Raw genomic sequence first — 27918 nt, forward strand, 5'->3', positions numbered from 1 at the left:
GGCACAGTAGCTAAAGCTGCCACTTGCAGTGCCGACATTCCAGTTAAAGACCTAGCTGCTCCACTTCTGATCCAGTTCCCTGCAAATACGCCTGGGAAAGCGGTGAAGGATGGGCCAAGTCCTTGGGCCCCTGCCCGATGTGGGAGACCTGGAAAAAGCTGCTGGCTCCCGACTTCGACCTGGCCCAGCTCTGGATGTTGCAGCCATTTGGGAATGAACCAGTCGATGGAAGACCTCTCTCTAACTCTGCCTTTCAAATAAGTAAAAATAAATCATATCTATGTCTATGTCTATGTCTATGTCTATGTCTATATCTATATCTATATCTATATCTATATCTATATCTATATCTATATCTATATCTATATCTATACATACATTATTATTTGGAGAAGGTACCGAGGATTAGGCAGGCAGAGGAAATGGCCAAAGTGGGGGTTCCAAAGTGTGCAAGCATGGGGCTTCTTGCACATACACACATGGAGACTGGGCAGTCCGTGCAGCAGATGGACAGGCACCTGCTGGACTTAGGAGCTACCCTGATGAGCTGGGACAGGCTCCTGGAGAGCTGTGGGGAGCCCCAGTGGGGTGAAACCTGGACAGGGTCAGCATCTACCGGAAGCCCTGCCCTCCTGGGCCTGCGCCCTCTGCCGGGAGCACAGGGTCAGGTTCCTGCACAGCCTCCTGAGTAGCTGGGATGTCTGCTCCTGGGAAGGCCAAGTTTGGACTTGATGAGCTTGTGGGTTTTTTGTTTTGTTTTGTTTTTATATTTATTTTGAAAGTTGGGGCAGGGAGGGGTGGAGAGTGCGATTGTCCTTCTGCTGGTTCATACCCCAGATGGCCACAAGAGCCAGTGCTGGGTCAGGCTGAAGCCAGCAAGTTCCACGTGGGCCATCCTCCGCTGTTTTCCTAGGCCATTAGCAGAGAACTAGATGGGAAATGGAGCAGCTGGGGCATAAACTGGTGCCCACATGGGATTTTGGTGTCACAGGAGGCAGACTGACCGGCTATGCCACCATGCCGGTCCCTGCTCTCTCCAGCCCCGTCTGGGACTTCTTCAGTTCCCTTAAACTCCTTCCTCCCTGTTTCTTCGCTCCTGGCCGGGAACATCTTTCAGGAAAACTACCTCCTCTGCTGGCTTCCTCACCAGACCCCAAGCTCCCGGCACACAGCACCTTGCGTAAAGTACCTGCACCTGCCTCCCACAAAGATGGCTGGTGCAGAGTCCCAGACAACACTCTCAGGAACAGGGACGAGAGGGGCCTCACAGTCCTCCTAAGATGAGAACCGTCTCAAGAACCTCTCCCAAAAGTTCCCACCCCCCCAAATCCTCCCCACGCCTCACGTTCTTCACGACGCACACGTAGCCACACATGTCTGCAGCAAAATTTAACATGCCTTAAAGTGGCGTTGGGAGCAGACGCTGTTCCAGCAAGTGCCTCCACCAACGAGCTGAAGCCAACTGCCGCCAGCGGGCTCCAGGCTGCGCACGCCAGGTGCTCCCGGCAGAGAGCTCCAGCGCCCCTCCCCATTCCCCAGTGCAAGCACCTGGTGGCTTCCCACCACGCGCATTCCTGATTACCATCCTTTCGCTCACGCCTGAATAAATCCTTTATACTTGAGGATATTTTTCTCTCTCTGCTGTTTATTTCCACCTTGGACTTCCTCTTTAGTATAAGGTAGCCTGAGCACGAACGATGTTAGTAGCCAGGAACCTAGGCCAAGTTCTTGGGTTCAAGTTCGCTCTCTGCTTTCCAGGTTGGCACGCCACTCAATCTCTGAACCCTTAGCATGAGGACAACAGCTACTCAGGAGGTCTTCAGGGAGCCCTACAAAGGGCCCGAAGTTCCCGGTTTAACCCTCCGGGCACCGGAGATCCTCCGCTCCCCACACCCCTGCGCCCCAGCACACGCCCCAGCACGCGCGCTCTCCCACGTGCCTCGCGTAAATAAGCCTGCGCGCAGGCGCCTCTGGCCAGCGCCCATTGGCCGGTGCCCGTCACCTCCGGAGCAGGTGGGAGCGACCGGCCCCCACTACCAGAAGCCGCGGGTGCAGCCCCCGGGTCGGTTGGTTGACACGTCTGTGGGTCGGTGCGTCCTGACCCGCCCGCTCTTCGCCCTCACCATGGCTCCCTGGCTGCAGCTGCTTTGGCCACTTTGGCCGCTGTGGCTGCTGGGGCTGCTGCCCAGCGCCGTCCCCGCCCCTGCCCAGCCCCGAGCAGTGGTCGCTCGGGCCTGGAGGCCGCTGGACCCAGAGCTGCTGGGAGCCGCCCGCTTCGCCCTCAAGATGTACAACCAGGGCCGGGCTGCGGGCGCGCAGGCCGTGCTGGGGGCCGTTCGCGGGCGCGTCCGCCGGGTAAGGCTGCCGGGCCTCGGCCCTGGGATGGGGATTTTGGCTTGGACTTGCGGGGGTGGTGTATATTGGGGGGTAGGAGAGGGAATGGACGGTGGAGAGAAGGCTCTCTGGGGTCGGGAACTGGGAGGGGAGGCACCATGGGGAGGGAAGGAGTGCGTCCCTGTCCGCCTCATCTGCCGCTCTACCCAGGAGGGTCAGGGGTCGCTCTACACACTGGAGGCCACCCTGGAGGAGCCGCAATGTCATGAACCCACGGTGTGCCAGCTCCCTGTGTCCAGGAAAACCCTGGTGAGTGCTGGGGCTTCTGGGGTGAGTCGGGCATCCCAGTCCCCACTGGCTGCTTGCTGGTGATCGTGCCCCCTGCTAATGCACTGGGGAAAACAGCCATGGGTGGCCACAGAACTTGGCTTCCTGCACCCAGATGGAACTCCTGGCTTTTGGTTTTGGTCTGACCCAGCCTTGGCTTTTGTGGCCCTTTGAGGCGCGAGCCAGCAGACAGGAGAGAGCTTTCTTCTCTATGTCTCGGTCTGCCTTTCAAATAAATAAATAAATAAGTCTTTAAAAAGCAGGTGGAGATGGGATCTTGGGTGTAAGCAGTCACTCCATCTTGAGTCACCTCCCAGGTCCTGAGGGCAAATGTGTAAAAGGGAGGCTGCCTGGGTGCTGCTGGGTGCTGACTGGGAGCTGCTGGGTGCTGACTGGGTGCTGCTGGGTGCTGACTAGTGCTGCTGGTAGCATGACTGAATACTGCTGGGGGCCTACTGGGAGTCTGCTGGGAGCCACTGGGAGCTGGCTGGGTCCTGTTGGGTACTGGTTGGGTGCTACCTGGGAGCTGCTGGGAACTGCTGGGAGCTGGCTGGGATTGTCTGGGAGCTAACTGAGAGCTGGCTGGGTGCTGCTGGTGGCTGTGGGGTCTCTCGCCACACCCCAAGACTGGCTGCTGTTTCTCCCTGCAGCTCTGCAGCTTCCAAGTCCTGGACGAGCTGGGGAAGCACATGCTGCTGAGGCGGGACTGTGGCCCGGTGGAAACAAGAGTGACAGGTGCCAGGCTCCCCTGGGGGTGCTGTGAGAGTCTCCCCAGATCTCTCCAGGACCTCACTCAGTTCGGCCTTGGTTTCTGTTCTGACCTTCTTCAGATGACGGAAATGAGACTTTGAAATATGTGCTCCCAGGGCTGGGCAGGAATTCCTTGTCCCAGGTGAGGGGGCCGGTCCTTGTAGGCAACTGTAGCCTTACTCCCCTTGGCATCCCCACCCCCTGCCGGGGACTCCCCACATCCAGCTGAACTCGTTGGAGAGATGCTTCTGCCTTTCCAGGACTTTTCTGTGAAGATGGCGTCAATCTTCCAGAAGTTTATGCACACCTATAACCGGACTTACGAGTCGAAGGAAGGTGAGGAGCCCCGTCCCTGCCTTGGCTGTGCCTGTCCACCATCAGGTCAGCTGGCATTGGATGAAGGAAGGGACATGAAAGACAGGACAGCCCTTTGAGGAGCCCCTCTCCTGCAAGTCCCCTCGCCCCGTTCTTGTGGGACTGAGCAGGTATGCCAAGCACCTGGTGAGCCTGCCAGCTGACAGACACTCCGGGCGGGGTGAGGTGGGGGTGGGGCAGGTGTGCTGTGTGGGAGGCCCCAGCGCCAGGTGCTTCCCCCCCCAAGGCGTTCCTGGTTGATGTCTTCTGGACTCCACTTTGGTTACTGCTTTCTGCCACCTGCTACCACAAAAAGTTGTCACTCTAGCCTGACCCGAAGAATCCATCCCACCTCCCACCGCATCCCTTGCTGAGGCTTTCCTTCCGTTCCCGTCTGCCCCCGCCCTCCTCTGTTGTTGAAAAGAGCTTCAGGCCTGTCCCAGCATTCAACTCCTCCCTCGTGGGGTGGAGAGGGAGCCCTGCCTGCTGGCCCCAGCCAGTCCCCCTCCTCTCCTGCTGTTTGTTCCTCAGAGGCCGAATGGCGTCTGTCCGTCTTTGCCAGTAACCTGATGCGTGCCCAGAAGATCCAGGCCCTGGACCGGGGCACAGCTCAGTATGGCATCACCAAGTTCAGTGACCTCACAGGTAGGAGTCCTGGCCAGAGTCCTCGTGGAGCCGGGGAAGTGACGAGGCCTGCTCCCCAGGTGTGCCTGCTCCCCCTCCCATCAAGCACCCATCAAGGTGTAGACTCTACACACCCCATCCCCAATGCTTGCAGAGGAGGAATTCCGCACCATCTATCTGAATCCCCTCCTGCAGTCGGAGCCCGGCCAGAAGATGCACATGGCCAAGTCCGTGGAGGACCCTGCGCCCCCGGAGTGGGACTGGAGGAGTAAGGGGGCTGTTACCAAAGTCAAGGACCAGGTCGGCCCCCTAGGGAAGGGTGGGCGTACATGCCAGGCCCCAGGGATGGGGTATGGAGATGTGGGGTGTAGCCCTGTGGCCCTCACTCTTCCCATCCATCTCTCTCAGGGCATGTGTGGCTCCTGCTGGGCCTTCTCTGTCACAGGCAATGTGGAGGGCCAGTGGTTCCTGAAGCGGGGAACGCTGCTGTCCCTCTCGGAGCAGGGTGAGTGGCCCGTGCCCAGCCTCCCACCTCTGCCCTCAGCCCAGCCCCTCCTCTGGAGGGCTCTTTGGGACCGGCCTTTTGTCTTTTAGAGCTCTTGGACTGTGACAAGGTGGACAAGGCCTGCCTGGGCGGCTTGCCCTCCAACGCCTACTCGGCCATAAAGAACCTGGGTATGTGTGAGTGGGGCAGCAGGTGCTGCGGCCACTCTGCAGGGAGTCCTTTTGCGGGGTAGGAGATAGGAGAGTCACACAACTGCAGTTGTGGGGTTTTTGTTTCTTTGGTTTTTTAAGATTTATTCATTTGAAAAGCGGAGTTAGATCTTCATCCACAAAGTTGCATCAGCTGGGACTAGAGCAGGCTGAAGCCAGGAGCCTGGAACTCCATCCGGGTCTCCTTCCTGGGGGGCAGGGACCCAAGGATTTGGGCCTTTTTCTGCTGCCTTCCCAGGCGCATGATCAGGGAGCTGGATGGAAAGTGGGATGCCAGCCACATAGGCAGTGGCCTAACCGTACCACGCCATGCCAGCCCCTGTATTTTTGTCTCAATGCTGACCTTCACTGACTGGAGACCTTGGGCGAGTCAGCTCTTTGAGGACCTTGGTTGTCTCAGCTGTGAAATGGGACTCATAGGAGTAACTTGAGTGCCCAGAGTAGAAATGTGTAGATGCTTCCTGGCTCAGAGCAGGCACTTGGGTGAGCACTCTTGGCATCCCTGATGTTGGGAAATCTGTAATGCCGCTAAAGGAAGTGGCCACATACCTCACTCCTGAGGGGATGTCGGGACTGGTCCAGGAGCCAGGGAGGGTCCAGAGCAGACGAGGAGAGTGGGAGGGCGGGGGGGACACAAGCAAGCCATGACCAGGAGGCTCAGTGAGGAGGAGGCAGAAGCCCCCGTGGAGTTTAGTCTCTGCCACCTCTCCTGCAGTCCCCTTTCCTGTCTCCCAGCCTCAGTGATGTCAGCTGTATAATGGGTCTATTCCTCAGAAGGGATGGCCCATGCCTGAGCCCCTAAACCACCACCACTGTTTCCTCTGCCTGCCCCTGAACCCCCATCCCTGTTCTGGACACAGGGGGGCTAGAGACAGAGGATGACTACAGCTACCAGGGTCACATGCAGGCCTGCAGCTTCTCTGCGCAGAAGGCCAGGGTCTACATCAATGACTCCGTAGAGCTGAGCCGGAATGAGCAAAGTGAGCAGGGGACCGGGTGAGTCCCGGCCAGGGCGCAGGGGCGGAGAGGTGGGGGTAGGGGGCCAGTGGTGGTGCCGTGGTCTGGGAGCCCACCGACACCTGCCCTCCTTCACCCCACCCAGGGCTGGCGGCCTGGTTGGCCAAGAGGGGCCCGATTTCCGTGGCCATCAATGCATTTGGCATGCAGGTGAGAGCCGCCTGCTGCCTGCTGCCTGCGTCTCCCACTGACCCTCCCCCGACCCACCCTGGGAGACTGCCTCTCCGTCTCCTCATGTTCCCCCTGCCCCCCGCAGTTCTACCGCCGTGGGATCGCCCACCCGCTGCGGCCCCTCTGTAGCCCCTGGCTTATCGACCACGCTGTGTTGCTGGTGGGCTATGGCAACCGTGAGTCCACCTCTCTCCCTGCTGCTGCCGACCCTGCCCCAGTCCACAGACGGACCCTAGCATCTCTAGGTCTCTATGGGGAAGGTGGGGGGGCAATGCTTGGGACTGCTGGTCCTCCTCCCAAAATGGAAAAGGTGAGACTATGACAGAGAAGGGGTGTCCTCCCCCATGCCCTGAAGCTGTGCCAGGTCTCCATGATGGGTGGGCTCCCGTCCCTGCACCTGTCACCCAGTGGCCCTCCAAGGTGTCTGCCAAGTGCTTTGAGGCCCTTGAACCCCCTGTGTCCTGCAGGGTCTGCCACGCCCTTCTGGGCCATCAAGAACAGCTGGGGCACCGACTGGGGTGAAGAGGTGAGTTTCACCTGCATGGCTCTGGTGTTGCCCCCTAACCCCCACGCCCTCCCGCCTGAGCGCTCCCTCCATGCCGCCTCCTTCTCCACAGGGTTACTATTACTTGTACCGTGGGTCCGGGGTGTGCGGTGTGAACACCATGGCCAGCTCAGCGGTGGTGAACTAAGGAGCCTGCCCGCAGCACGGGACCTGGTGCTGACCACAGCTGCCCCCTCCCCAGCCGGATCTGCACGTCCGGGCCTCTCACCTGGGCGGGGGTGGGAGCACTACTGGCTGAGGGGCAGCAGAGGGCTGTGGGCTAGCGGCACTGCCCCACTCCCTTTCCTCAGCCCACTTGTTGCCACTTCATCTTTGTTGAATTGTGGTAGGGAAGGTGGGCCAAAGGCCGAGGTCCTGGCAGCAGGTGGCTAGGGCAGGGACCCTGGGCTCCAGTAAGGAGCAGGACAGAAGTACCCTGACTTCAAGTCCAGCCCTACCCTCAGCAGGTCCTGCCTGCCAGCCCCAGCTTTCCTTTGTTCCTATGGATTTGTCCCCTCCCCCTTACTAATGGCAATAAAGAGGCGTCCTGGAGGCCAGTGTGGTGTGAGTGCTGGGTCCTTGAAGCAGGTCATGGTGAGACAGCCAGGATCCCACCCAGGAGCTCTCAGGGACCCCATGACAGAAAGGAGACAGGGAGAGGCCCTCAGATGGGTCTTTATTCAGAACCGCGCGGCTGGCCGTTCCCGGAAGTCCTTGCTCCCACAGACAGATGGGATCAGCCCCAGGAAGCTGATCTTCCTGCCTTGGGTCAAGAACCCCCCAGGGGTGGAAGTCAGAGGTCGCTCTCCCCGTAGAGGGCGCTGGAGAAGGCCACATAGTCCAGGGCCCCAGCAGGTGCCCCAGAACCCTTGTAGGGCGTCATGCGGTGAATGCAGTACTCGGCCTGCTCGGCAGGCAGCTCCCTCCGCAGCTCCTCGGGGGTGATGTAGTTCTGGAGGAGTGGGAGCAGGTGGTGAGGCCTCCCCGGTCCTCTGCCCTGACCCCAGCCTACCACCGCAGCCCCATGCTCCTGGGCCCACACTCACCTTGTCTCCCGCCAGGATCTTGAAGGAGGCCACTACCTGCTCGGCTGTGTCCGTCTCGGCTGTCTCCCGGGTCATGAAGTCAATGAAGGCCTGGAAGGTGACGACCCCGGCTGCATTGGGGTCCACCATGGTCATGATACGTGCGAACTCCACTTCTCCCTGCAGTCACAGAGGTGGGGCATCATGCCCACAGTGGGTGCTGAGGCCAGGCAGGCTCCTGGGGTCCCCTCCGAGGACAGCCCTGGCACCCCAGGTAGCCCTCTCTCTCGGAAGTTTTCGGTGCTAGGTGCAACTCTGCTTGCTGCCTGGCAGAGGCCTTGGCTGGTGGCTGACTCTGATTTCTCTGTGAGGTGATGTTTTCCAAATGTAAGAACATTGTTGCAAGCTCAATGACTTTTGGGGGGAGTTGCTCAGTCCTTGCTGCCTGGATGGCTCCATGCAGGTGTGGAGGAGCTGCCTGCCATGTGTGGAGGTGGAAGATCACAGGAGGACTCACCAGGTCGTAGCCCATGGAGATGAGGCAGGCGCGGAAGTCATCGGGCTCCATCATGCCATTCCGTTTCTGTCCAGGGTTGGTGGGGTGAGTGGGTGTCAGGCAGGTCTGCCCCCAAACCCTGCCAGTTGCTCCCACTCCCCCACCCCTCCCTGTGGGCTGGGGTCCCTGCTAACCCGGTCAAAGTGGTTGAAGGAGGCCCGGAACTCGTTGAGCTGCTCCTGGCTCAGGCCCTTGGCGTCTCGAGTCAGTACCTGGTTCTCCACCTCATTGATGGTACGGGCGATGGAGGTGAGAAGCTGCTCCCAGCCCACACGGATGTGCTGCAGGGTGGGAGCCAGGCCAGTGAGGGGGCGGCTAGCACCAGGCCACCAGGCAAGCACCACCCCCCAAACCACCGTGTGTGTGTGTCAGAGAGAGAGAAACAGACAGACACCCTGGGCTAATTCTCCTCTTCAGATGGGTCCCTGTCCCATCTGGACATTCCACTGTCCCACCTGCCCTGTAGTCCTTCCCTCCTTCAAGGCTGACAGTGTGTCATTTGCTAAGGGTTGGTCAATCAGGTCTCATCCAAGCTTTAGGAACTACTTAGTGACTGTGGACGGGGTCACTTGGTTTTGCTGGTTCCCGGGGTCTTCCTTGGGTACACAGCAAGGTGCCCAGGCCCGCCGCCTGCTGCCCCCATGCCCTGTCCCGAGGGCGGCAGGTGCACCTCCATGCTGTAGACCGTGTGCTTGTTGTCAAACACCAGGCTCTCTTGCAGCAGCTGGTGGTCGCCCTCCAGCCGGTCAATGTTGCTCTTGTAGTTGATGATGTTCTGTTCCTGCTGCCGCAGTCCGGCCATCTGCTCCTCTAGCGAGCCGGCCAGCCCGGCCGCCAGCCGCCCCACCTCCTGCAGGGGTGGCAGGGGAAGGGAGGAAGGCGAGGGCTCCTGGGCCCTCATCCCCCATCCTGTCCTCCCCAAGCTCCCCTCCAACCTGACTTGGCCCCTACCTCCACCTTTGCCTGGATCCAGGGCCCCACAGCGTTGGCCTGGGCTGCAAACTGTCGCCGGAGCCTTTCGTTCACCTGCTGCCGCGCCAGCTCCTCCTGTAGCGTCTGGTCGCGGCTGGGCACCAGCTTTCGGACCTGGGCGGGTGGAGAAGGAGAGCACTCATGCCAGGGCTGGCTAGCTCTGGAACCTGGAAGATGATGTGGGGGAAGAGATGGGCTCTGTGGCTCCATCCAGCGTCAGACGCAGCTCCTACAGCTGCCTTGAGCTGCGTTGTGTTTGGGGCAAGTCACTCGAGCCCTGTAGACTCCTCTTATAGCTGACATAGATGGCTTTGCAGAACCTGCCCACGCACAGCCTGGGAAGCTGTCAGAACCATGATGTGGGTGAGGCCAGCATGGGCAGCCCGTGGGAGTGGGGTGGGTGCTTGTGGCTGACCTCAGCCCTGAAGGCGAGCATCTCCCCGTTATCTCAGAACCCCTGAGTTTCTGGGTCCCTGAGAGCATACTAGTGGAGGGTAGCAAGGGCCCAAGGCAACACTCACCATGTCCCACTTGCTGTTGATGTCCTGCGGGCTGAGGCTAATGTAGGGGTTGGTGGAGCTGGGCCGCAGCCCATACGTCTGGCAGATCTTCTGGATCTCACCCTGAATGCCCAGGATGGCGCCCCGCTCCCGGTCGGCTTCGGGCAATGTGGCTTTGAACTGTTCATGTGCAGTTAGCAGGCTCTGGAGAGGGCACAGGCAAGAAACAATGGTCAGCAAAGGGGGCAGCAACCCCTGCAGGCAGGGCTGGCACAAGGAAGAGAATTCAGGTCCCCACTGCCCAGGAGCCCATCCACACCCACCTTGTGCCCCCTCAGCACCTACCTGGGTCTCATCCACGGAGTGCACCAGCCACACGTCCTGCAGGTCCTCTATGGCACCGTCTAACCAGTTGTTGAAGGGCGCTGCCCGCCGGGCAAACTCTAGCTGCAGCTGGTCGATGGTTTCTAGGAGTTTCTCCATGCGCTAGGGCAGGGGGCCAAGGCAGGGGTCAGCAGCCTGCCTGGCAGGCCTGGACTCCACCCTCCCCAGCTTCCCTGCCCTGTGCCCCACCTCCAGCGCGTCCCGCCTCTTCTGGGTCAGTGTGCCCAGGTTGTCCCACTGGTCACAGATGGCCTGGCAGCGGCTGTTCACGGAGGCGGCCTCGTGATAGTCCAGCTCGCTGGGGGGGTGGGGAAGACGCGCCAGCTTGGGTGCCCAGAACCAGGCTCGATTGCCTCTGGACCACCCTCTGGGGGACGGGAGCCTGGACAGGTGGGTGGCCCAGTAGGCTGCTGCAGGAACCTGGGCTGCCTGGGGTGCTCTTGGCGGGTCCCCATGGGGAGGGGGGAGGCTTGGTGGAGAGATGGGACTGCATGGGTGGGGTTCTGAGAGAAAGGGCAGGTTCGTTGGAGGTGGCCTGGTGTGGGGCGGGGCTCTGCACCCAGGGGCGGGCCGACTGCGGGCCCCGCCTACTTGAGCTCCTGGGCCAGCGCAGCGATGTGCTCCACGCGGTCCTGGTGCGCTGCCAGATCGCTCTCGAAGGCCTCGTGGCGCCGCAGCAGCGCCCGCACCTCCTGCAGTGACGCGGACTCGTAGTCGCGCTGGTTCAGCATGTCCTCCTTGCCTGCGCGGAGACAGCTCCGTGGAGTTGGGTCGGGAGCAGGAGGTACACTCGCGATTGGTGGATGGGGGATGACCCTGTGCCCCCAGGCTGGTCCTGGGCACTGGCTGGGAGTGCCGTTGTGACCAGTGACCTCATGCCTCTCTATGGCTGTCCAAGCGTCCTGAGCCTCTGACTTGGTTTCCCCTGGCTCACCACGGTGAAGACTCTTAGGACAAAGTGCTTGTGCAGAATGAATACCCTATTTATGCAATTAAAAAACCAACATCCTAAGAGCCACAGTGGTTAAGACACGTGCATCTGGTGAGGGAGTCCAGTTCCCAGCTCTGGTTCTCAGCTCCAGCTTTCTAAGGGTGCAGACCCCAGGAGGCGGTCAAAGATGGCCCAAGTAGTTGGGAATGAGTTCCCAGCCTATGGGGTTCTGAGGAGTGAATTAGTGGATTGGGGCACTATGCCTCTCAATTTTTAAATGAAGAACAGTAGAGGCTGGTGTTACCTGCTAGTACTGGCATCCATGTAAACCACACAACTCCCAGCTGCTCCAGTTCCAAGCTAGTTCCCTGCTAATGGGCCCGGTGCTTGGGCCCTGCACCTATGCCGAGACACCCAGAAGGAGTTCCAGCTCCTAGCTTCAGCCTGGCCCAGCCCCCAGCCATTGTGGCCATTTGAGGAGTGCAACAACAGATGGAAGATCTCTGTTTCTCTAACTTTTTCAGATAAAAAATAAATCTTAAAAAAATGTTACACGGATATATGAAGTTCTTCAAAAATTTCAAGGGAAAAAGTAATGGTAAGTTTATTTTGGTAATTCTGACATTCATGAATATTAAGGCCTTTAAAAGTTAATGAAAGATGCAAAAACCATGCATGGGCTCTATTTTTTTTGCACTGTAATAAACATTCTATTTTCCACTGTAATAAAAATTATATTTTCCACAAACTTTTGGAAGTTCTCTTCTATCTGACATATGCACTATTTCAGCCTTAATATACTTTTGACTAGTAGAAGTGGTGTCAGGCTAAGGTCGGGGCTGGGGCTCAGACACCTGCTACATTGACAAAGAAACCGCTACAAAGTAGACTCCTCCCAGCAAGATCCCAAGAGGGCCGAAGCCTGGAGGGGGACGGATTGAGTTTGTACAGATAGCAGCCAGGGCCCAAAGAGCGTGGAGAGGCCTCAGCAAGGACGAAGAGGCTACCTGCTACCTTTCTGCTCCCTGCAGAGCCCTTCCCCTTCTGCCCCCCAGAGTGGACATACCCCTGGTCCAGGTCTCATGCAGAGAAGCCTTCTGCTGGAACTTCTCGGCCAGGTGCTGCAGCCTTTGCAGGCGCCGAATCTCTGAGAGCAGCCAGTCCTCGTAGCCCTTTTCCACTTGTTCCAGCCCCCGCCACGCATTGGCAATATCCTGTGCAGCATTGTCATGGGTCACCCATAGTGCAGATGGGGGGGTACCCCCGTGAGGTTACCCAGGGCTGTGTAGAGCACAGCTGAGCTGGGGATTAGGGGGACGTGGGGGTCAGACTCACCGAGACCAGCTTGCCTTCAGAAGGCATGAAGGCAGGCCGGTGGCTGAGGCGCAGCTTGGTCTGCAACGTGTTAAAGTTGATCTCCAGCTGGCACTTCTCCTGCACGCGGGGCGGCTTGTGCAGGCGCCGGTAGTCCCGGAAGTCCTCCAGCTTGCGCTGCATGGCACTCATGCTAGGCTCACCCACTCGGTTCTCCAGCCATGGAACAGTGCGGCGGATCCACTCCAGCAGCTGTGGGGCAAGGAACTCTGAGCCCGTTGGCCACTTCTGCACCTCCCAAGCATGCTGGGGGTGCAAGTGCATGGAGGGGGACTTGCATGATGACAGAGGGCAGAATGGGGCCAGTCTGTACTGGTCAGGGAAGATTCATTTCTAAGGCCAGGGGCAAGTCTTAGCAAAACACCTTGTGACTGTGGGTTAAGGAGGTAACAAATGGATCAGCAAATTAGTGATCCCTGAGCCAGGAGTGAATCAGCGAATGATTAGGAGCCTGCATGGTCAGAAGCACAAATGATGTGCAGGAGAGGAAGGTGAAGGGGTGTGGCCCAGGCAGGCCTGCGTGGGGCAGGGACCTGGACCCCCAGGTGGATGGCAGAGTGGGGGCGCCCTTGGCCCAGCCTTACCTCACTGGCCAGCTTCTCATACTCCTCCATCAGCTTCTCGTTCTCCTGGTTCACGGCCAGCACCTTGCAGATCCTGTTGGCTGCTGTCTCTGCCTGTGATGGGCATGGGCAGGCCCAGGATTCAGCAGGCTGCCTTGGAGCATGCCCCTCACCGTCCCACCCGTGCTCCCAGCCCTGGCGGCAGTGGGGCGCCCCTACCTGCTCAGCCCCAGCGAAGGCGTGGTAGAAGCAGGACACGTAGGTCATGATGGCCTTCTCATCCGGTTTTGGGGTGTTCACAATGTCTGGGTTGGGGAGGGCAGTGAAGTGTATGATGGCCAGATCGAATGCCCTCCTCCACCCCAACTCCCGGAGGAGGACTTCCTGGGAAGGGGGGACATCTATAATCCTGGCACCAGCCACCAGCTATGTCTTCCTCTTCCAGGAAGCCTTCTCTGATCACTGCAGGACCCTGTGACCTGCTCCTTTTGTGGTGAGCCCAGTGCAAGGCCTGGGTGAGTGAGGGACAGCCCGCCATTCCTGGAGTCTGAAACTGCCCTAACACCATCTGTGTGTCTACTCTTTTCCCCAAGGTTGTGGGCTTGGGCAGAGGAGCCTGAGGCAGGCCATGCCTAGGGGAGCTGCAATCTTGGGGACCAATAGGATGCCAGGCTACTCAGGGCTAGGGGTGGCGGTGGAGCTGGACAAGTAGGTAGGGAACGGAGGAGGACAAGCGAAAGGGTAATGGCAGGAAGACTTGGGCCAGAGAGTGGGGTGCAAGCAGAGCATGCTGGGAGGAGGGAGGAGCAGGCCCAGGTGCAGAGGTGGGACCAGGCACCCTGATGAGCAGGTAAAGTCCTATCCCGGCCAGGACCACCCTCACCTTCCGCATCCAGCATCTTGGGGATGTCCAGGTATTTCTCTGCCACTTCGAAAGCTGTGTTCAGGTTGCCGATGGGGTCATCCTAGATGCATATTGGGGTGTCAGGAGGGGAGAGGTGAAAGGTCAGCTGAGAGTGGAGCTTGGGGTGTTGGGATTGAAGGTGGCAGAGGCCCACCTTGCGCAGTTTGGCGTAGTCGATGAGGTCGGGGCGGTGTCGGTGGATGAGGGCGCAGAGCGCCAAGCCATCCTTCCAGCTGGACAGAGAGAATCGGGGGGTCAGGCCTGGATCACCTGAAGCCCTGCCCCCCTCAGCCCAGGAGTGCCCACAAGCGGGGCAGTCTTCTCTGTAAAATGGGCTGAAGCACAAATTCCCTGGCTGGGGCAGGTGTGGCTCATTCCCAAATCCACGACAATTCCTACACATACCCTACATAGGCCAGACCACTTTCTATTGCCACGTTCCGTGTCCAGCCGCCAAGCCTCTCCAGGGAGGTCCCACTGCACCTGCCTCCGGGAGTCCTCTGTCACCCTCCTCCCAGACTGCAGTCCATTAGACTGTCCACTCACTGTTTCCTGAGCTTGGCTATAGGCGCTGGCACTGTGGTGCAGCCGACGGAGCCGCCACCTGACACTGGCATTCTGTAATGAGCACCAGCCAGAGTTCCCATTGCTCTACTTCTGATCCAGCTCCCTGCTAATGTGCCTAAGAAGGCAGTGGAACATGCTCCAAGATCTAGGAGCTCTGTCACCCACAGACGAGCCTCGGATGAAGCTCTGGCTCCTGGCTTTGCCCTGGTCCAGGCCTGGCCATTGCAGTCATTTGGGCAATGAACCAGTGGATGGGAAGTCTCTCTCTCTTTCTCTCAATAGTTCTGCCTTGCAAATAAATGAATATTTTAAAATAATAATAGTAATAAAAAAAACTTGACTAGGACCTTTCCCTCCATCCCTGGCCCCATGCAGGGCCCATCCTTATGGCCCTTGTGGGCCTGGGGGGCTCCCCCACTCTGGGCTCCAGGACCCCACCTGGTATGGAAGTTCTGGACATTGACATTGCGGTACGGTGCCGTCTTGCGCTGGCACCACAGGAGTAAGCCTTCCTTGGCCGAGGTTTCTGGCAGGGGACAGGGCAGGAGCATTAGCTGGGCAAGGGCTTGGGCAGCCCTCCTGCCAACACCTCTTGGTCAGCGCTCACCCTCCACAGAGATGTCCTGGATGGCGAAGCGCAGGATGATGGTCCAGATCATGCCCAGCGTCATCTTGAGGTTCCCGTCGACGATCTCTGTGTGGTGGGGAGGGCCGGAAACCAGGCGCCTCAGCTCAGCTGCCCGGCCTCATTCCTCTCCCCCTGACCTGGTCCTCCCTGCCCATCCCACAGCCAGCACCAAGAAATGTCCACGGTTATTCAAGGACTCAACAACCCCTGCTGGGTGCCGGGCGCTGTGCACATGGAGTTTGCATACGGACGTGCACGGAAGTGTCTTGCCTGTGTTCAGGGAGCCCTCCCACCCCCTCTCTCCCCACCTGGGACCCTCTCCTCCTTCACCTTCAGCCCCAATAGACACCAGCTTCACTCCTTTACTGGCAATGAAGTCCAGGGCCTTGTTGACATTGGCGATCTTGTGGAAACGCATTTTGCCCTTGTCTGGCCTGGGCAGTCTCTCTCCTGGATGGGAGTGGAGGGATCAGAGGTCAGGGAGTCATGGGGTCACAGCAGGCGTCCCCTCCAGCACGCCACCACAGCCACTGCCGCTCACCTGAAATCACCTCCAAAAGCAGCATGAGCTTGAGGCCATTGCGGAAATCCTCCTCGATGTTCTCGATCTGGGTGCCTGCCTTGCGCAGGTGTGAGTTGCACCAGGCAGTGAAGGTCTGGGGGTGGGGTGGAGGCAGAGGGCAAGACTCAGGCCAGATCTCAGAGCTTCAGGTCCTAGGTTCAAGTCCCGGCTCTTCCATGGACCTGCTGTACACCCTGAACCAGCCCTTTTCCCCCGAGCTTTAGCAATCCCCACCCCACAACACCCAGGAGACCTCCAGCTGACCATACATGCTGGCCAGGGCTATGGGAAGACCTGTACATGCTCCCAGGTGACACTGCCTCTGTAAAATATGGGTAGAAACACACCTGGAGGGCTTTGACCAAAGGACCGTGCATCTGTGCTAGTCTAATTCCAGCCCAGTGGCCGCCAGGTGGACCCTAAGTATGCAGGTCCTCGCTGGCCTCTGTAGGCGATCACTGAGACCCCAGCCTGGTCTGGCGTCTGGGCTGGCAGAGGGCCTGCTCCCCCTGAAACTCACTGAGCCAGGCCTGTGGCCTCAGCCTCCAGCTGACAGGACGCAGGGGGTGGGGGAGAGGGTAGACAGGTGGTCCAAGGCAATGTGTCTGTGAAGCTGGCAGCCTGCCAAGCCTTGGACCCGGAACTCTTGCCATGGCCAGAGAAGTCTTTGGCCAAGTCCACAGTTGCGTTTCGAACCTCTCACTCTTCATGCTCTGGGGTCAGCCCCTTGCTCTCTCTGGAATGCTTGGCCTCAGTGGCTTTCCGGACACCCCCAGGAGCTGGCAGGCGAAGCTTGTGTTGTAAATACTTGAGGGGCTGCCCATTGCTGAGGGCAGGGAGTGAGCCGCCCATCTCTGCAGGTATGTAAGTGCATGCTGCATATCTACGCTACCCAAGTGAGGGCAGCTGGAGTCTCTTTTAACCCTGGAGTGTCTCGGGCCCACACAGACCCAGAGCACAGGACTCTTAACGAGAGCTGGTCCCTGTCGGCCGTCAGAGTCATGTTAGTCTAAGGCTTGGCAGGGAGTTGGGGGACAGAGGCTCTCAGAGAAGGCTACTATTTGCTTAGCACAATGATAAAACGGCAGAGAAGGGTGAGGCAGGACCAGCCCCGCCGGAGAGAGACAGGTGCTGTGGCCTCTCTGGGTCCTGCTGGAATGCAGCTGGGGTGCAGGGGTGGAAGTGATAAGAAGCAGGCCGGAGGGGCAGCAGGGGCCAGGTCATGCACACTCCATGCTAAAGCCGGGGGAGTTTGAACTTGATCCTGAGGGTGAAGCGTGATTCTGGCAAGCCTGGGGGATACAGGAGGGAGGTGGCAGGAGCTGTATTTTGGAGAACTGTTGGTTTTGCAGGGTGGAAAAAATGGCTCAGCAGGACAGAAGGGAGCAGGGAGGAGGCGGTGAGGGCTGGCAGAAGGGTAAGGGAGGAGGCCTGCGAGTGAGGGGTTCAGAGGATCACAAGACAGAGGTGCGGGCACTGAATCCTGGTACCCCATACGGTGTTGGCATGGCAAGATCGCCTTCAGCAATATCCATGGGATGAATGACTATGTTGGGGTGAGGGAGGAGGTGGATGTGCAGCAGGCCACGGGATGCCCTCAGATGGAATAGTCAAGATGGAGAAGGGGCATTCAGGGGCAGGGGAGCATGGGGCTAAAGCTGAGCCCAAGGCTGTTCAGTTAATAATCAGCGTTGGACGAGAGACATAACCAGAATGTTCAGGTACAGGGGTCTGCTGGCTGAATCCTGGAGCGGCCGGTGAATGAGCCAGGAGGGTGGGGGCTGTGAATTAGGGAGGAAGGATATTCAGGGCATAGTATACCAAGTGACAGATGCAAGTTACCGACAGGTCTGTGTCCTGTGAGGGGTATGCAGACCTGGAGTTGGGAGAGGCCTGGACAGACAGAGGTGGGGGTGGGGATGGGAGCGGTCTCAGAGCAGGTGGCCACAGAGCAAGTGGCGCTGGAGCCAGAGGCAAGGGTGACATCACCGGGAGATTGCCAAACCCTCCCACCCCCGGTCCCAGAGGCACAGCCACGCTTGGAGACAGGTGCAGAGGGAACTTGCGTGGGGGAGGTATGAAACCCCAGGCACCCCAGCCAAGCCAGCTGAACCTCCCAGGCCCTGGGCTCATCACCTGCCAGCTCGCTGACCCTCCAGAAGTGCTCTGCTGGCTGGAAATTCTGGGGTTCCCTGTGCCCTGTGCTTCAATGGGCTCCCCACACATGACGAGAGGGGTCCATGGTACCCATGGCGCTGTTCTCTCCAGTCCCCTAACTCCCGCCTGGCCTGCCATTCCCCAACTTTTTCTCACTCTAGCCCAGGTAATTTTCTTTCTTGGGAACCCAGATTTGGGAAAACTTGGCAGTCAAGTTAGCTCAGGGAGGAATGGAGGGGAGCCCAGAGCACCCTACAAGGCAGGGCCTGGACAGCAGCTGCCCCTGTGGCCAGGACCAGAGTCTCCAAGGCCTGCCTCAGCAGAAAAGTGGCCATCTGGCTGAGGAGTCAGGTTACGGGTAAGGGAACCCTTGTCCCCCTCACCCCAGTGTGTTGGCCTTTTCAGCTGCCCTGGGGAGGGGTATCTTGGGAAGGATTGGGGGTGGGGCGGGCAGTAAAGATCCTCTCCTTGGGGACATAAATGACACATACGTGACTTGGCACCTGTCTGGGCTTTGGTTTGCTCAGCTGTCACATGGACCAGAGTGAGGACCAATTCCTCTCTTGAAAGAATATGGAGGAGGGGGTGAGTAAGGGGGGGCCCTCCCACCACCACCCTTCAATCTCAGAGTCTATTTCTGGCCTGGCCATAAGCCCTGGGATGGAAGGGGGCTCTTTATCCATTTCCCCTGTCCCCAAGAGGTAGGTCTGTCTGCCACTGCCTAATCCTTTTTAACCCAGGGCAGGTGGATGAGCCCCAGGGAGGAGACCCCAGGAGTTCTCCTCTGTATCCCAAGCGGTCCCTTCCAGCCCTAGGTAGGAGACAGCGGAGAGGCCTGCGGGCAGGTCTTGGGCTGGGCAGTGGTCTCAACCGACAAGGCCTCAGTTTGTCTGCCAGCAAATGGGCCCACACTCACTTTGCGCTGCTGCTTCTCCCAGGCCGGGTCCAGCAGCAGGTCGCGGTCCCAGTCTTCCTCCTGCTCCATGTACTCGCCGCCCCCCAAAGGCCCCAGCCCGGCCCCCAACCCCTCAGGCTGCATCACCATCATCATAGCGCTGGGGCTCTCCGCTCTGCAAACGCTGCGGGGCTCGCGGGCCGCGTTAAGTAGGGCCCCCGTTCGGCCGGGGATCGGATTCGCGCTAAATATGGGGGAGGAGGGTGGGGCCGGATAGGGGCGCGGGCGCTGGGGTTGGGGCGCGGCTAGAGGCTGCCCTGGAGTCGGGGTGGGGAGGCTGGGGACTAGTGCACGGGGTGTGTGTGTGGGGGGGTGTGGGTGCGTTGGGGTAGGTCTCCAGGGTTCGAGTCCCGGCTCCACCACTGGGGTGCTGTGGGACCTTGGGCAAGCCGCGTAATCTCTCCTGCTTCCTCATCCATGCGTGGGACACCTTCCGGCACAGCTGGTGCCACTGGCCGACCTCGCTGCACCGCGCTGGTGGGCCGCAGAGCCCCCGGCCACGGGCGCCGAACTGCTTCCAGCGCTTGCTGAGGTAACCCAAAGAGTCACCCGAGCCCCAGGCGCGGCGCGGAGCCAGCTGGAGGCGCCGCCGCTGGAGCTATTAATACCGAGCGGCCATGGGGTGTGTGGGGGGAATGTGCTGAGCAGGGAAACCCCGACGCCGCCCAGGCTGCAACTCAATCCTCCCGGCGCGCCGACCCCGCAGGCTTCGGGGGCGGGCGGGGACCAAGGCCAGCGGGGCGCCCGGGGCGGCCACTAGGGGTGTCCCCGACGCCGCGGGCTCCGCGGGCCTGCAAGGTGGCGCCTGCTCTCTCGGCCGCCCAATCACGTGCTGGTATCTGCGGCCGCGGTCTTCGATCCCAGCTTCTATTGGTGGGAACAGACGTCCGTTAGCCGCCGTCCCCTCCCCAATACGGAAGCGGCAGGGCAGTGGGACTCCCTGGCCAGCGGGGTTCCAGGGCCATGGGGCTACCGTGGGCGAGCGCGAGCGCCGAGGGGGCACCCGTGCGGCTGCCTCTGGTGCTCACGGCGCTGTGGGCCGCGGCCGTGGGCCTGGTGCTGGCTTACGTGCTGGTGCTGGGTCCTGGGCCTCCGCCGCTGGGCCCCCTGGCCAGGACCTTGCAGCTGGCGCTGGCCGCCTTCCAGCTGCTGAACCTGCTGGGCAACGTGGCGCTGTTTCTGCGCTCGGACCCCAGCATCCGCGGCGTGATGCTGGCTGGCCGCGGGCTGGGCCAGGGCTGGGCGTAAGTGGGGCTGGATATCGGCCTGGGGGGAGAAGCTGGAGGCTCCCTCTTGGGTGGAGTTGCGGGGAGAATCCCGGGGTTGGAGATATTAGAACCAGATTTCATGTTAGCTTGGAGGGTGGTCTGGGGGGTGTTCGAGAACTCCTTTAGCACTGTGTACAAGATATGGGTGGGGGATGCAATAAAGCAAGGTTCTGACCTCCGGAACCTCCCTTCAGCCTGGCGGGGAGAGGGGAGCTCGGCAGAATGAGTCGCTCAGTTATCTAGAATGTTGGAAGGTGATAGCCAGAGTAGAGCCGGGAAAGGGGTGCAAGGTTGGGTTTTTCACGGGTTCCCCAAACACGAGGAGCATTGGAGGAGATGGGCACACATGTTCATCACCTTAGTTGAATTATCTCGCCCTGCATCTGGGAGGCATAAGGTGTCCCTGTACCCTTCAATAGGCAAAGCTGTCATTTTGAATTGAAAAAAAGAAAAAACATGTTTAGCACAATTTAAGATATATGGTCCAGTAGGCCTCACGGAGGAGGCCTTTGAGCAAAACCTTGGAGGTCGTGGGGGAGTTAGCCAGGGAGAGAGCTGAGGGGACAGATGGGACAGGTGACAGCAAGGCCCCTGAGGCACCACCTGGGAAGGGGTGCAGGGGTTGGCACCGAGGAAGGACATGGCTGACTTTAAGAGCCTCACAGTTTGGCTACTGGGGAAGGCTAGGCTGAGGTAGGGGTTGAGGGCGGCTGCAGGGACACCAGGCAGGAGCCAGAGGACCGTGTGGGTGGCCAGGGGTCCAGGTGGTTGTGGTAGAGGAGGTGACAGGACGCTGTTGGGAGCAGGAGAAAGGCCTCAAGGGGGGTGTAGGCAGAGCTGGGAACCAGACCCATATCACTGACACGCGAAGGGAAGGGGCCTGGGACAGGCGCCACTCCCTGTGTGTACCTGTGCTTGTGGAGACTTGGAGGGGCCGGCGTCTCCTGCTTCCCCAGGATGGGTTCTCGTGGGCTGTGCTGCGGGAGGGGAGAGGTTCCTGATGCAGCTTCTCCCTCCTGCCCCCTGCAGGTACTGCCACCAGTGCCAGAGTCAGGTGCCACCACGTAGCGGGCACTGCTCGGCCTGCCGTGTGTGCATCCTGCGTCGGGACCATCACTGCCGCCTGCTGGATCGCTGCGTGGGCTTCCATAACTACCGGCCTTTCCTGTGCCTGCTGCTGCACGCCGCCGGCGTCCTGCTGCACGTCTCTGTGCTGCTGGGCCCCGCGTTGGCTGCCCTCCTGCGGGCCCAGGCTCCCCTGCACACCGCCGCCCTCCTTCTTCTTCCCTGGCTCATGCTACTCACAGGTGGGGCTCTCCTGGGTCAGCCCAGGCTGGGTGGGCGCTGGGGACCCAGCTCCAGGGGGCAGGGGGAGCGAATGAGAGAGGGTGGTGTGCAGGATAGACAATCCAGGGCTTCAAGAGAAGTCAAGTGAACTCCAAAAAGTTTGTGTCAGGGTGTGGGGTGGGCAGAGGTGGAGAGGCACTGTGGCATAGTGAATTAAACTGCCACCTGCTGCACTACAACCTATATGGACGCTGGTTCAAGTCCTGACTATTCTGCTTCTCCTCCCCGCCAAGTAATATTTATTTTTATTTGAAATATCTGAAAGAGTTAGTGAAAGAGACACAGAACCAATCTTTCATCTGGTTCACTCCCCAAATGGCCACACTGGCTGGAGCTGAGCAGATCCAAATCCAGGAGCCAGGAGCTTTTTCCAGGGCTCTCACATGGGTGACAGAGGCCCAAGGCTTTGAGCCATCCTGCACTGCTTCCCCAGGCCATAAGCAGTGAGCTGGACCAGCAATGGAGCACTGGGATTCAAGCTGGTGCTCTTATAGGAATGCTGGCATTAGCGGTGGGGGCTTAACCTGTTACACTAATAGGCTCAGCCCCAGGAACTTTTTTTTTTTTTTAAAGATTTAATTATTTGAAAGACAGAGTGTCAGTAAAAGAGGAAGAGAGAAAGAAAGGCAGAGAGAGATCTTCTATCTACTGGTTCACACCCATCTTCAAATGGCTAGTACAGCCAGGAATTGAATTAGAACTGTGATACAAGATGCTGATGTCACAGATAGGGCCTTACTATGCAACACTACAACAGTGCCCCCTCGACTTTTAAAAAATGCATTTATTAAAAAAAAATCTTCATTTATGTATTTGAAAGAATGACGGGTCAGCCAAGTGCCTACAATGTTGGCATCCCATAGGAGCGGCAATTTGAGTCCCAGCCGCTCCGCTTCCCATCCAGCTCCCTGCTAGTGCACCTGGAGAAGCAGTGGAAGACAGACAAGTGCTTGGCCCCTGCCACCCATGTTGGGGACCTGAATGAAGCTCCTGCCTTTGGCCTGGGCCAGCCCTGGCTGTTGGGACCATTTGGGGAATGCACTGGTACATAGAAGCTCACACTCTGTTTCCCTCTCTGTTGTCACTCTGCTGTTCAAATAAGGCAGCTATTTAGAAATAAAAATAAATACATAAAATAAAGTGGGAGGGGGTGGTCTTTCCCCTGCAGGTTAGTTCTCCAATGCTGTGGCTGCCGTGCCTACATGAGCACCTGGATGTCCCCATGCAGAGTTGTGGCTGGGAGAACCAGGGCTGGGTTCCTGGGGTCAGGGGGTGAAGGTGGAGGGTGGTGCTCACAGTGATGCCAGCAGCAGGCATGGGGTACCAAGGGCAAAGCAGCCCTCTGTTGGGAACTGCACGAAATAAGGCTGGAACAGTGGTTGAGGGCGCTACGTGCTGGTGCAAGGAGGTGGCTCCGGCAGGCCAGGCAGCAGAGAGCCAGGATGGCTTGCTGGGGGTGGTGGTCCTTCTCTTTCCTGTTATGCACAGCGACGTGTCTGCTCCACATTCTCTTTGTGCCAGGATAGCTCCTCCACACTGCCCCCACCATGCTGCCTCAGCGACTGTTCTGCCCGCCTTCTCCACCCAACCCTCCACTGTGCCCCTCCCCTGCAGCCCAGCTCACCAGGGATACCCCTCCCTGTGGTCACCACAGCTCATGCCTAACCCTGAATGGCTTTACTTCCCAACCTCTTCCTTCATTTGACTTCCTTCTGCTGGTCCACACACCGGTCATAATCCCCATGTACCACCTCCAAAACCACCTCGTCCCTGAGTCACCCTCTCTCTCCTCTCCTCACCCCCACAGTGGTCCACGTTGTAGTCACCCAGCCCTCCTTCCTGCCCATTCTGGCAGCACTCATAGGTCTCCATGGCAGGCCATGTTCACGGTCGCTGGCCCATACCAGGCCTGCTTATCTCACTCTCTCTCTCTTTTTAAAGATTTATTTATTTTTATTGGAAAGTCAGATATACAGAGAGGAGGAGAGACAGAGGAAGATCTTTTGTCCGATGGTTCACTCCCCAAGTGGCCACAACAGCTGGAACTGAGCTGATCCGAAGCTGGGAGCTAGATGCTTCTTCCAGGTCTCCCATGTGGGTGTAGGTTCCCAAGGACACTTGACTGCTTTCCCAGGCCACAAGCAGGGAGCTGAATGGGAAGTGGGGCCAGCAGGATTAGAACTGGCGCCCATATGGGATCCTGGCATGTATAAGGTGAGGACTACCACGCCGGGCCCTTTCTCTCTTTTTTAAAAAATAAGCTGTATTGGGCCCGGCGGCGTGGCCTAGCGGCTGGGGTCCTCGCCTTGAACGCCCCGGGATCCCATATGGGCGCCGGTTCTAATCCCGGCAGCTCCACTTCCCATCCAGCTCTCTGCTTGTGGCCTGGGAGAGCAGTTGAGGACGGCCCAATGCATTGGGACCCTGCACCCGCGTGGGAGACCTGGAAGAGGTTCCTGGTTCCCGGCTTTGGATCGGCGCGTACCGGCCCGTTGCGGCTCACTTGGGGAGTGAAACATCGGACGGAAGATCTTCCTCTCTGTCTCTCCTCCTCTCTGTATATCCGGCTTTCCAATAATAATAAAATCTTAAAAAAAAAAAATAAGCTGTATCTATTTATCTGAAAGGCATAGTTACAGAGAGAGAGAGAGAACGTTTCCATTGGCTGATTTACTCCCCTAAACAGCCACAACATCCTGGCTGAAGCCAGGAACCAGGAGCTTCTTCCAGGTCTCCTGTGTGGGTGCAAGGGCCCAAAGACTTGAGCCATTCCATCGCTGCTTTCCCTGGAGCTAAAGCAAGGAGCAGGATGGGAAGTGGAGCAGGCAGGATTCGAACTAGCATCATTTGGAATGCTAGCGCCACAGGCAGTGGCTTTACAAGCTAAGCCATGGCGCTTATTCTCTTGTAAGCTTGCTCTTCCACTAGCTAACACTCAGACCTTCCGACTCTCTGTCCTCCAAGATCCATCATAGAGAGAACAGGGTGTCTGTGGGCACCTGTTAAAACCTGTACCTCTATCGCTGAGCTTGGCCACGTGTCCCAAGCCTCTGAGGGCTACTGCCTTCCTCCCTGAACAGACACCTCGTGCGATCCTGTCAGCCCCAGACCCTCAGCCCTCAGCTCCCCTTCCCCTTTCCCCACCACTCCTCCTGTCCCTTCTCTCTCTTCTGCCGCCCATGTGCAAACTTCCCATGGGACCTGCTTAGGCTCACAGCTACTGGCCCTCACCTCTCACTCATCCTGCACCTGCTGCACTGTGGCTCCTGCCTCCAAACTGCCACGGGACGTGGGGCTCTGACTCAGCAGAATCCGCAACACTCCAGGAGGTGTTGCTGTGGCCCGACAGTTGAGCCGCTTTCATCCCATCCCGAAGTGCCTGGGTAAAAATCCCAGCTCAGCTGCTGCTGATGGGTGCCCTAGTGGTGACAGCCCAGGTACTTGCGTTCCTCCTGGATCAAGTTTCTGGCTCCTGGCTTCTGTCTGGCCCAGCCCCAGCTGTTGCCGGCATCCGGGTGGAAGCTCTGTCTGCCTGCTCTTGCCTCATGAATCATTTTTTTTTTTTTAAAGATTGAGCTTATTTTATTTGAGAGGCAGAGTTACAGAGGAGAGAGAGAAATGATCTTCTCTCCACCGATGCACTCCCCAAATGACTGCAAAGGCTGGGGCTGGATCAGGCCCTCATCAGGAGCCTGGAATGCAGCAGGGTCTCCCTCGTGGGTCCAGGGGCTCAAGCACTTGGGCCATCACCCTCCACTGCTTTCCCATGTCCATCAGCAGGGAGCTGGAGCATTGGTAGAGCAGCAACTGGCACTCAGACGGTGCCCATAAAGGATGCTGGTGCTGCAGTGGCAGCTCAGCTCACTGCACTGTGGCTCCTTCGGAGTTGTTTGCTTCAGGAGAGCTTTCAGATGCAGGAAGCTGGCCATGGCCCATAGCCCCGAGTGTCCTCCCCTCCGCCTTGCGCTTCTGCCTTCCCTTCTGGGTTCCTTTTTGCTTGCTTTGATCTGATCTGCAAATGCTGCCTCCCTAATGCTGTGTTCTGGCCATGACTCTTGTTGCTCTCCCTGCATTCTGACTGGTCCAGCTTTTGCCGTGCTCTCGGACTGGTGTGGGTGCCTGGCAGATTGGCCTCCAGACCCTCAGGTGTCACTCCCATCTCTTTTGAGGTAAAATTCACACCGTGTCAAATCAGCTCTTTCAACTGTTTTCAGACGCACCAAGCTCTTTCATTCGTTGATTCACTCCCCAAGCAGCTGCAAAGGCTGGAGCTGAGCTGACCCAAAGTTAGGAGCCTGGAGCTTCTTCCAGGTCTCCCACGCGGGTGCAGGGTCCCAAGGCTTTGGGCCGTCCTCCACTGCTTTCCCAGGCCACAAGCAGGGAGCTGGATGGGAAGTGGGGCTGCCGGGATTAGAACTGACACACAGAAGAAGAGGACTTTAGCCACTAGGCTACTGTGCCAGGTCCATTTCTTGTAAATGGGACTGCCCAGCGTGTCCCACTGGGGTCTTGTGGCATCCCATGGTTCCTGGTTGGGCAGATGCCTGTTATCTCCTATTTAGGCCTAGGCATTGAACAATGGTGACCTAAGTAACTGAGAACTGACCTCTTCTAGGGCACTCCTGCCCTGCCCCCTAGCATATGGCACGTGTCCAGCAAACAGGTTCCCGTGACCCCAGCCGCAAAGGACTGGAGTTGTGGGGAGGACAGGGGATGGGCTGGGAGCGGGGTGGGCTGGCTTCTGTCCTCTGACCGCTCTGCTCTCTCCTTCCAGGCCGGGTGTCTCTGGCACAGTTTGCTCTGGCCTTTGTGATGGACACGTGTGTGGCAGGGGCGCTACTGTGCGTGGCCGGGCTGCTCTTCCACGGGATGCTGCTGCTGCGGGGCCAGACCACGTGGGAGTGGGCGCGGGGCCAGCATGCCTACGACCTGGGCCCCAGCCTCAACCTGCAGGCGGCCCTGGGGCCCCGCTGGGCTCTGGTCTGGCTCTGGCCTTTCTTGGTCTCCCCATTGCCAGGGGATGGGATCACCTTCCCCACAGCCGCTGAGGGGGAACTTAGGGCTTCCTGACCCCAGGAGAGACGGCACTGCCCGGGCACGGGGGTGTATGGCAGGGGCTGCACCTACAACTCTCAGGGAGGAAGTTGGATTGGCCTGAGAGCTGCAGTGGGCATCGTTAGCTCTGTCTTGGCTGTGGCCTTGCCCCTGCCCACTGTCCCCTCACCTCCCTCCTCACTCTCCGGTGCTGTGTTTCTGGTCCCTCCCTAAGCCAGGGCTGCTGCTTCTGCATGCCCTGATTGTCTGGCCTGAGGGCCCAGGTCTCCCTTCTTCTGGCCTGGCTGCAGGGCTGGGGCAGTGAGAAGGCCAACATTCCGGGGTCCCACACGTTGTTGTTAGAAGCACCTTTGGAGCGTGGCTACCTCCTGCGGCCTCCCTCAGCTGTCCATGGCGCAGCGGCTCTCCCGATGCCATGGTAAATATCCTGAGGATAAGTGACAGGCCGCACCGAGACCATGGGGCAGGAGGTGGAGCTGGGGAGGCTTAAGGCACTTGCCGGGAGGTGGCATGAGACGGCTCAGGGAGTGCGGGATCCTGCTTGGTGTGGGTCTTTGCTCCCCCTGCACCTTGCACAGCTGAAGCGAGCAGTGCTCCTCAGAGCTCCTGGAGAACTATTTCTCTATGAATATCGACAGGCTGAAACAGCTGGGCAGAGAGTAGAGAGGGAGACACGAATGTGGCAAGGAGGCTGCTTCCTCTCAGCAGAGAATCAGGGGCCCCAGTGGGGATGCGTGAAGGTGCTGCCACCCTTCTGGGGTGAGGCAGGGTGGAGGATAAACTAGAGGTAAGTAGTTCCAGTTCCCAGGGGTGCTGAGGGGGGGAAAGACTCTGGGCCCAAAATGGGGTTCAGTCCACAGGAAGGCCCTCCTGTGAAATGGGAGGCATACCCGACTCCTTTTTTAAAATTGGAGAGGGGTGGGCAGAGTTCACCCCCCAGGAATCTGCTCTAAGCCCCCAGAGCAGAGTCAGCCCAGGTCTCCCCTTTGCTCCAGCCGTCTCCTGCTGCCTCCCCATGGTGCATATGGGTCAGGAGCACCTGATATGACCAGACACCCTCATATGGAACGAGGGTGTCCTTAACCTTGGCTTCCCCTATGGCCACCCTCCCCCACTCCTAGGGCTCATGTAGCAGGTTGCATGCATGTGGGCCCGAGATGCCTGGCCCCTGGTGCTCACCCTGCTGCCTCCTCCCCTGCTCCAGGGTGATTATCACACAGTGATTAGTTGTGAAAGGACACCTCCCCACCCCATTTTCCACTGAGTCCTCCCTGACTGAAGGAGGGGATGCTGTCCTGTCCTGGTTGTTCCTGTGTTTGCGTTCCTCTCACAGGA

General features: G+C 58.9%; 3 protein-coding genes across 3 annotated transcripts; 2 read left to right on the forward strand and 1 right to left on the reverse strand.

Annotated features, from left to right (window-relative positions):
* Positions 1-1977: 1977 nt before the first annotated feature.
* On the forward strand, positions 1978-7086 carry CTSF (cathepsin F). The gene is made up of 14 exons (XM_012930246.2): positions 1978-2355; positions 2545-2643; positions 3312-3396; positions 3492-3553; positions 3672-3747; positions 4297-4410; positions 4544-4689; positions 4798-4894; positions 4984-5064; positions 5964-6083; positions 6206-6270; positions 6377-6467; positions 6759-6817; positions 6909-7086. The coding sequence occupies exons 1-14, from the start codon at positions 2125-2127 to the stop codon at positions 6981-6983; spliced, it is 1401 nt and encodes a 466-aa protein (XP_012785700.2). The 5' UTR covers positions 1978-2124; the 3' UTR covers positions 6984-7086.
* Positions 7087-7491: 405 nt separating this feature from the next.
* ACTN3 (actinin alpha 3) lies at positions 7492-19210 on the reverse strand. Its single transcript, XM_004596638.3, has 21 exons — positions 18875-19210; positions 15781-15895; positions 15570-15689; positions 15219-15305; positions 15050-15137; positions 14199-14277; positions 14024-14105; positions 13360-13445; positions 13162-13254; positions 12539-12769; positions 12270-12417; positions 10864-11014; positions 10462-10570; positions 10234-10374; positions 9910-10092; positions 9368-9502; positions 9087-9266; positions 8551-8697; positions 8378-8443; positions 7882-8040; positions 7492-7787 (listed from the first exon to the last, which is right to left on the reverse strand). Exons 1-21 carry the CDS (start codon positions 19007-19009, stop codon positions 7629-7631), a joined length of 2694 nt encoding a protein of 897 aa, XP_004596695.2. The 5' UTR covers positions 19010-19210; the 3' UTR covers positions 7492-7628.
* A 617-nt stretch (positions 19211-19827) lies between these two features.
* ZDHHC24 (zinc finger DHHC-type containing 24) lies at positions 19828-26809 on the forward strand. Its single transcript, XM_004596835.2, has 3 exons — positions 19828-20157; positions 21211-21488; positions 26303-26809. The coding sequence occupies exons 1-3, from the start codon at positions 19877-19879 to the stop codon at positions 26596-26598; spliced, it is 855 nt and encodes a 284-aa protein (XP_004596892.1). The 5' UTR covers positions 19828-19876; the 3' UTR covers positions 26599-26809.
* Positions 26810-27918: the final 1109 nt, after the last annotated feature.

This window comes from Ochotona princeps, chromosome 4 (assembly GCF_030435755.1).
Source record: "Ochotona princeps isolate mOchPri1 chromosome 4, mOchPri1.hap1, whole genome shotgun sequence".
In the NCBI taxonomy this organism is placed as follows: domain Eukaryota; kingdom Metazoa; phylum Chordata; class Mammalia; order Lagomorpha; family Ochotonidae; genus Ochotona; species Ochotona princeps.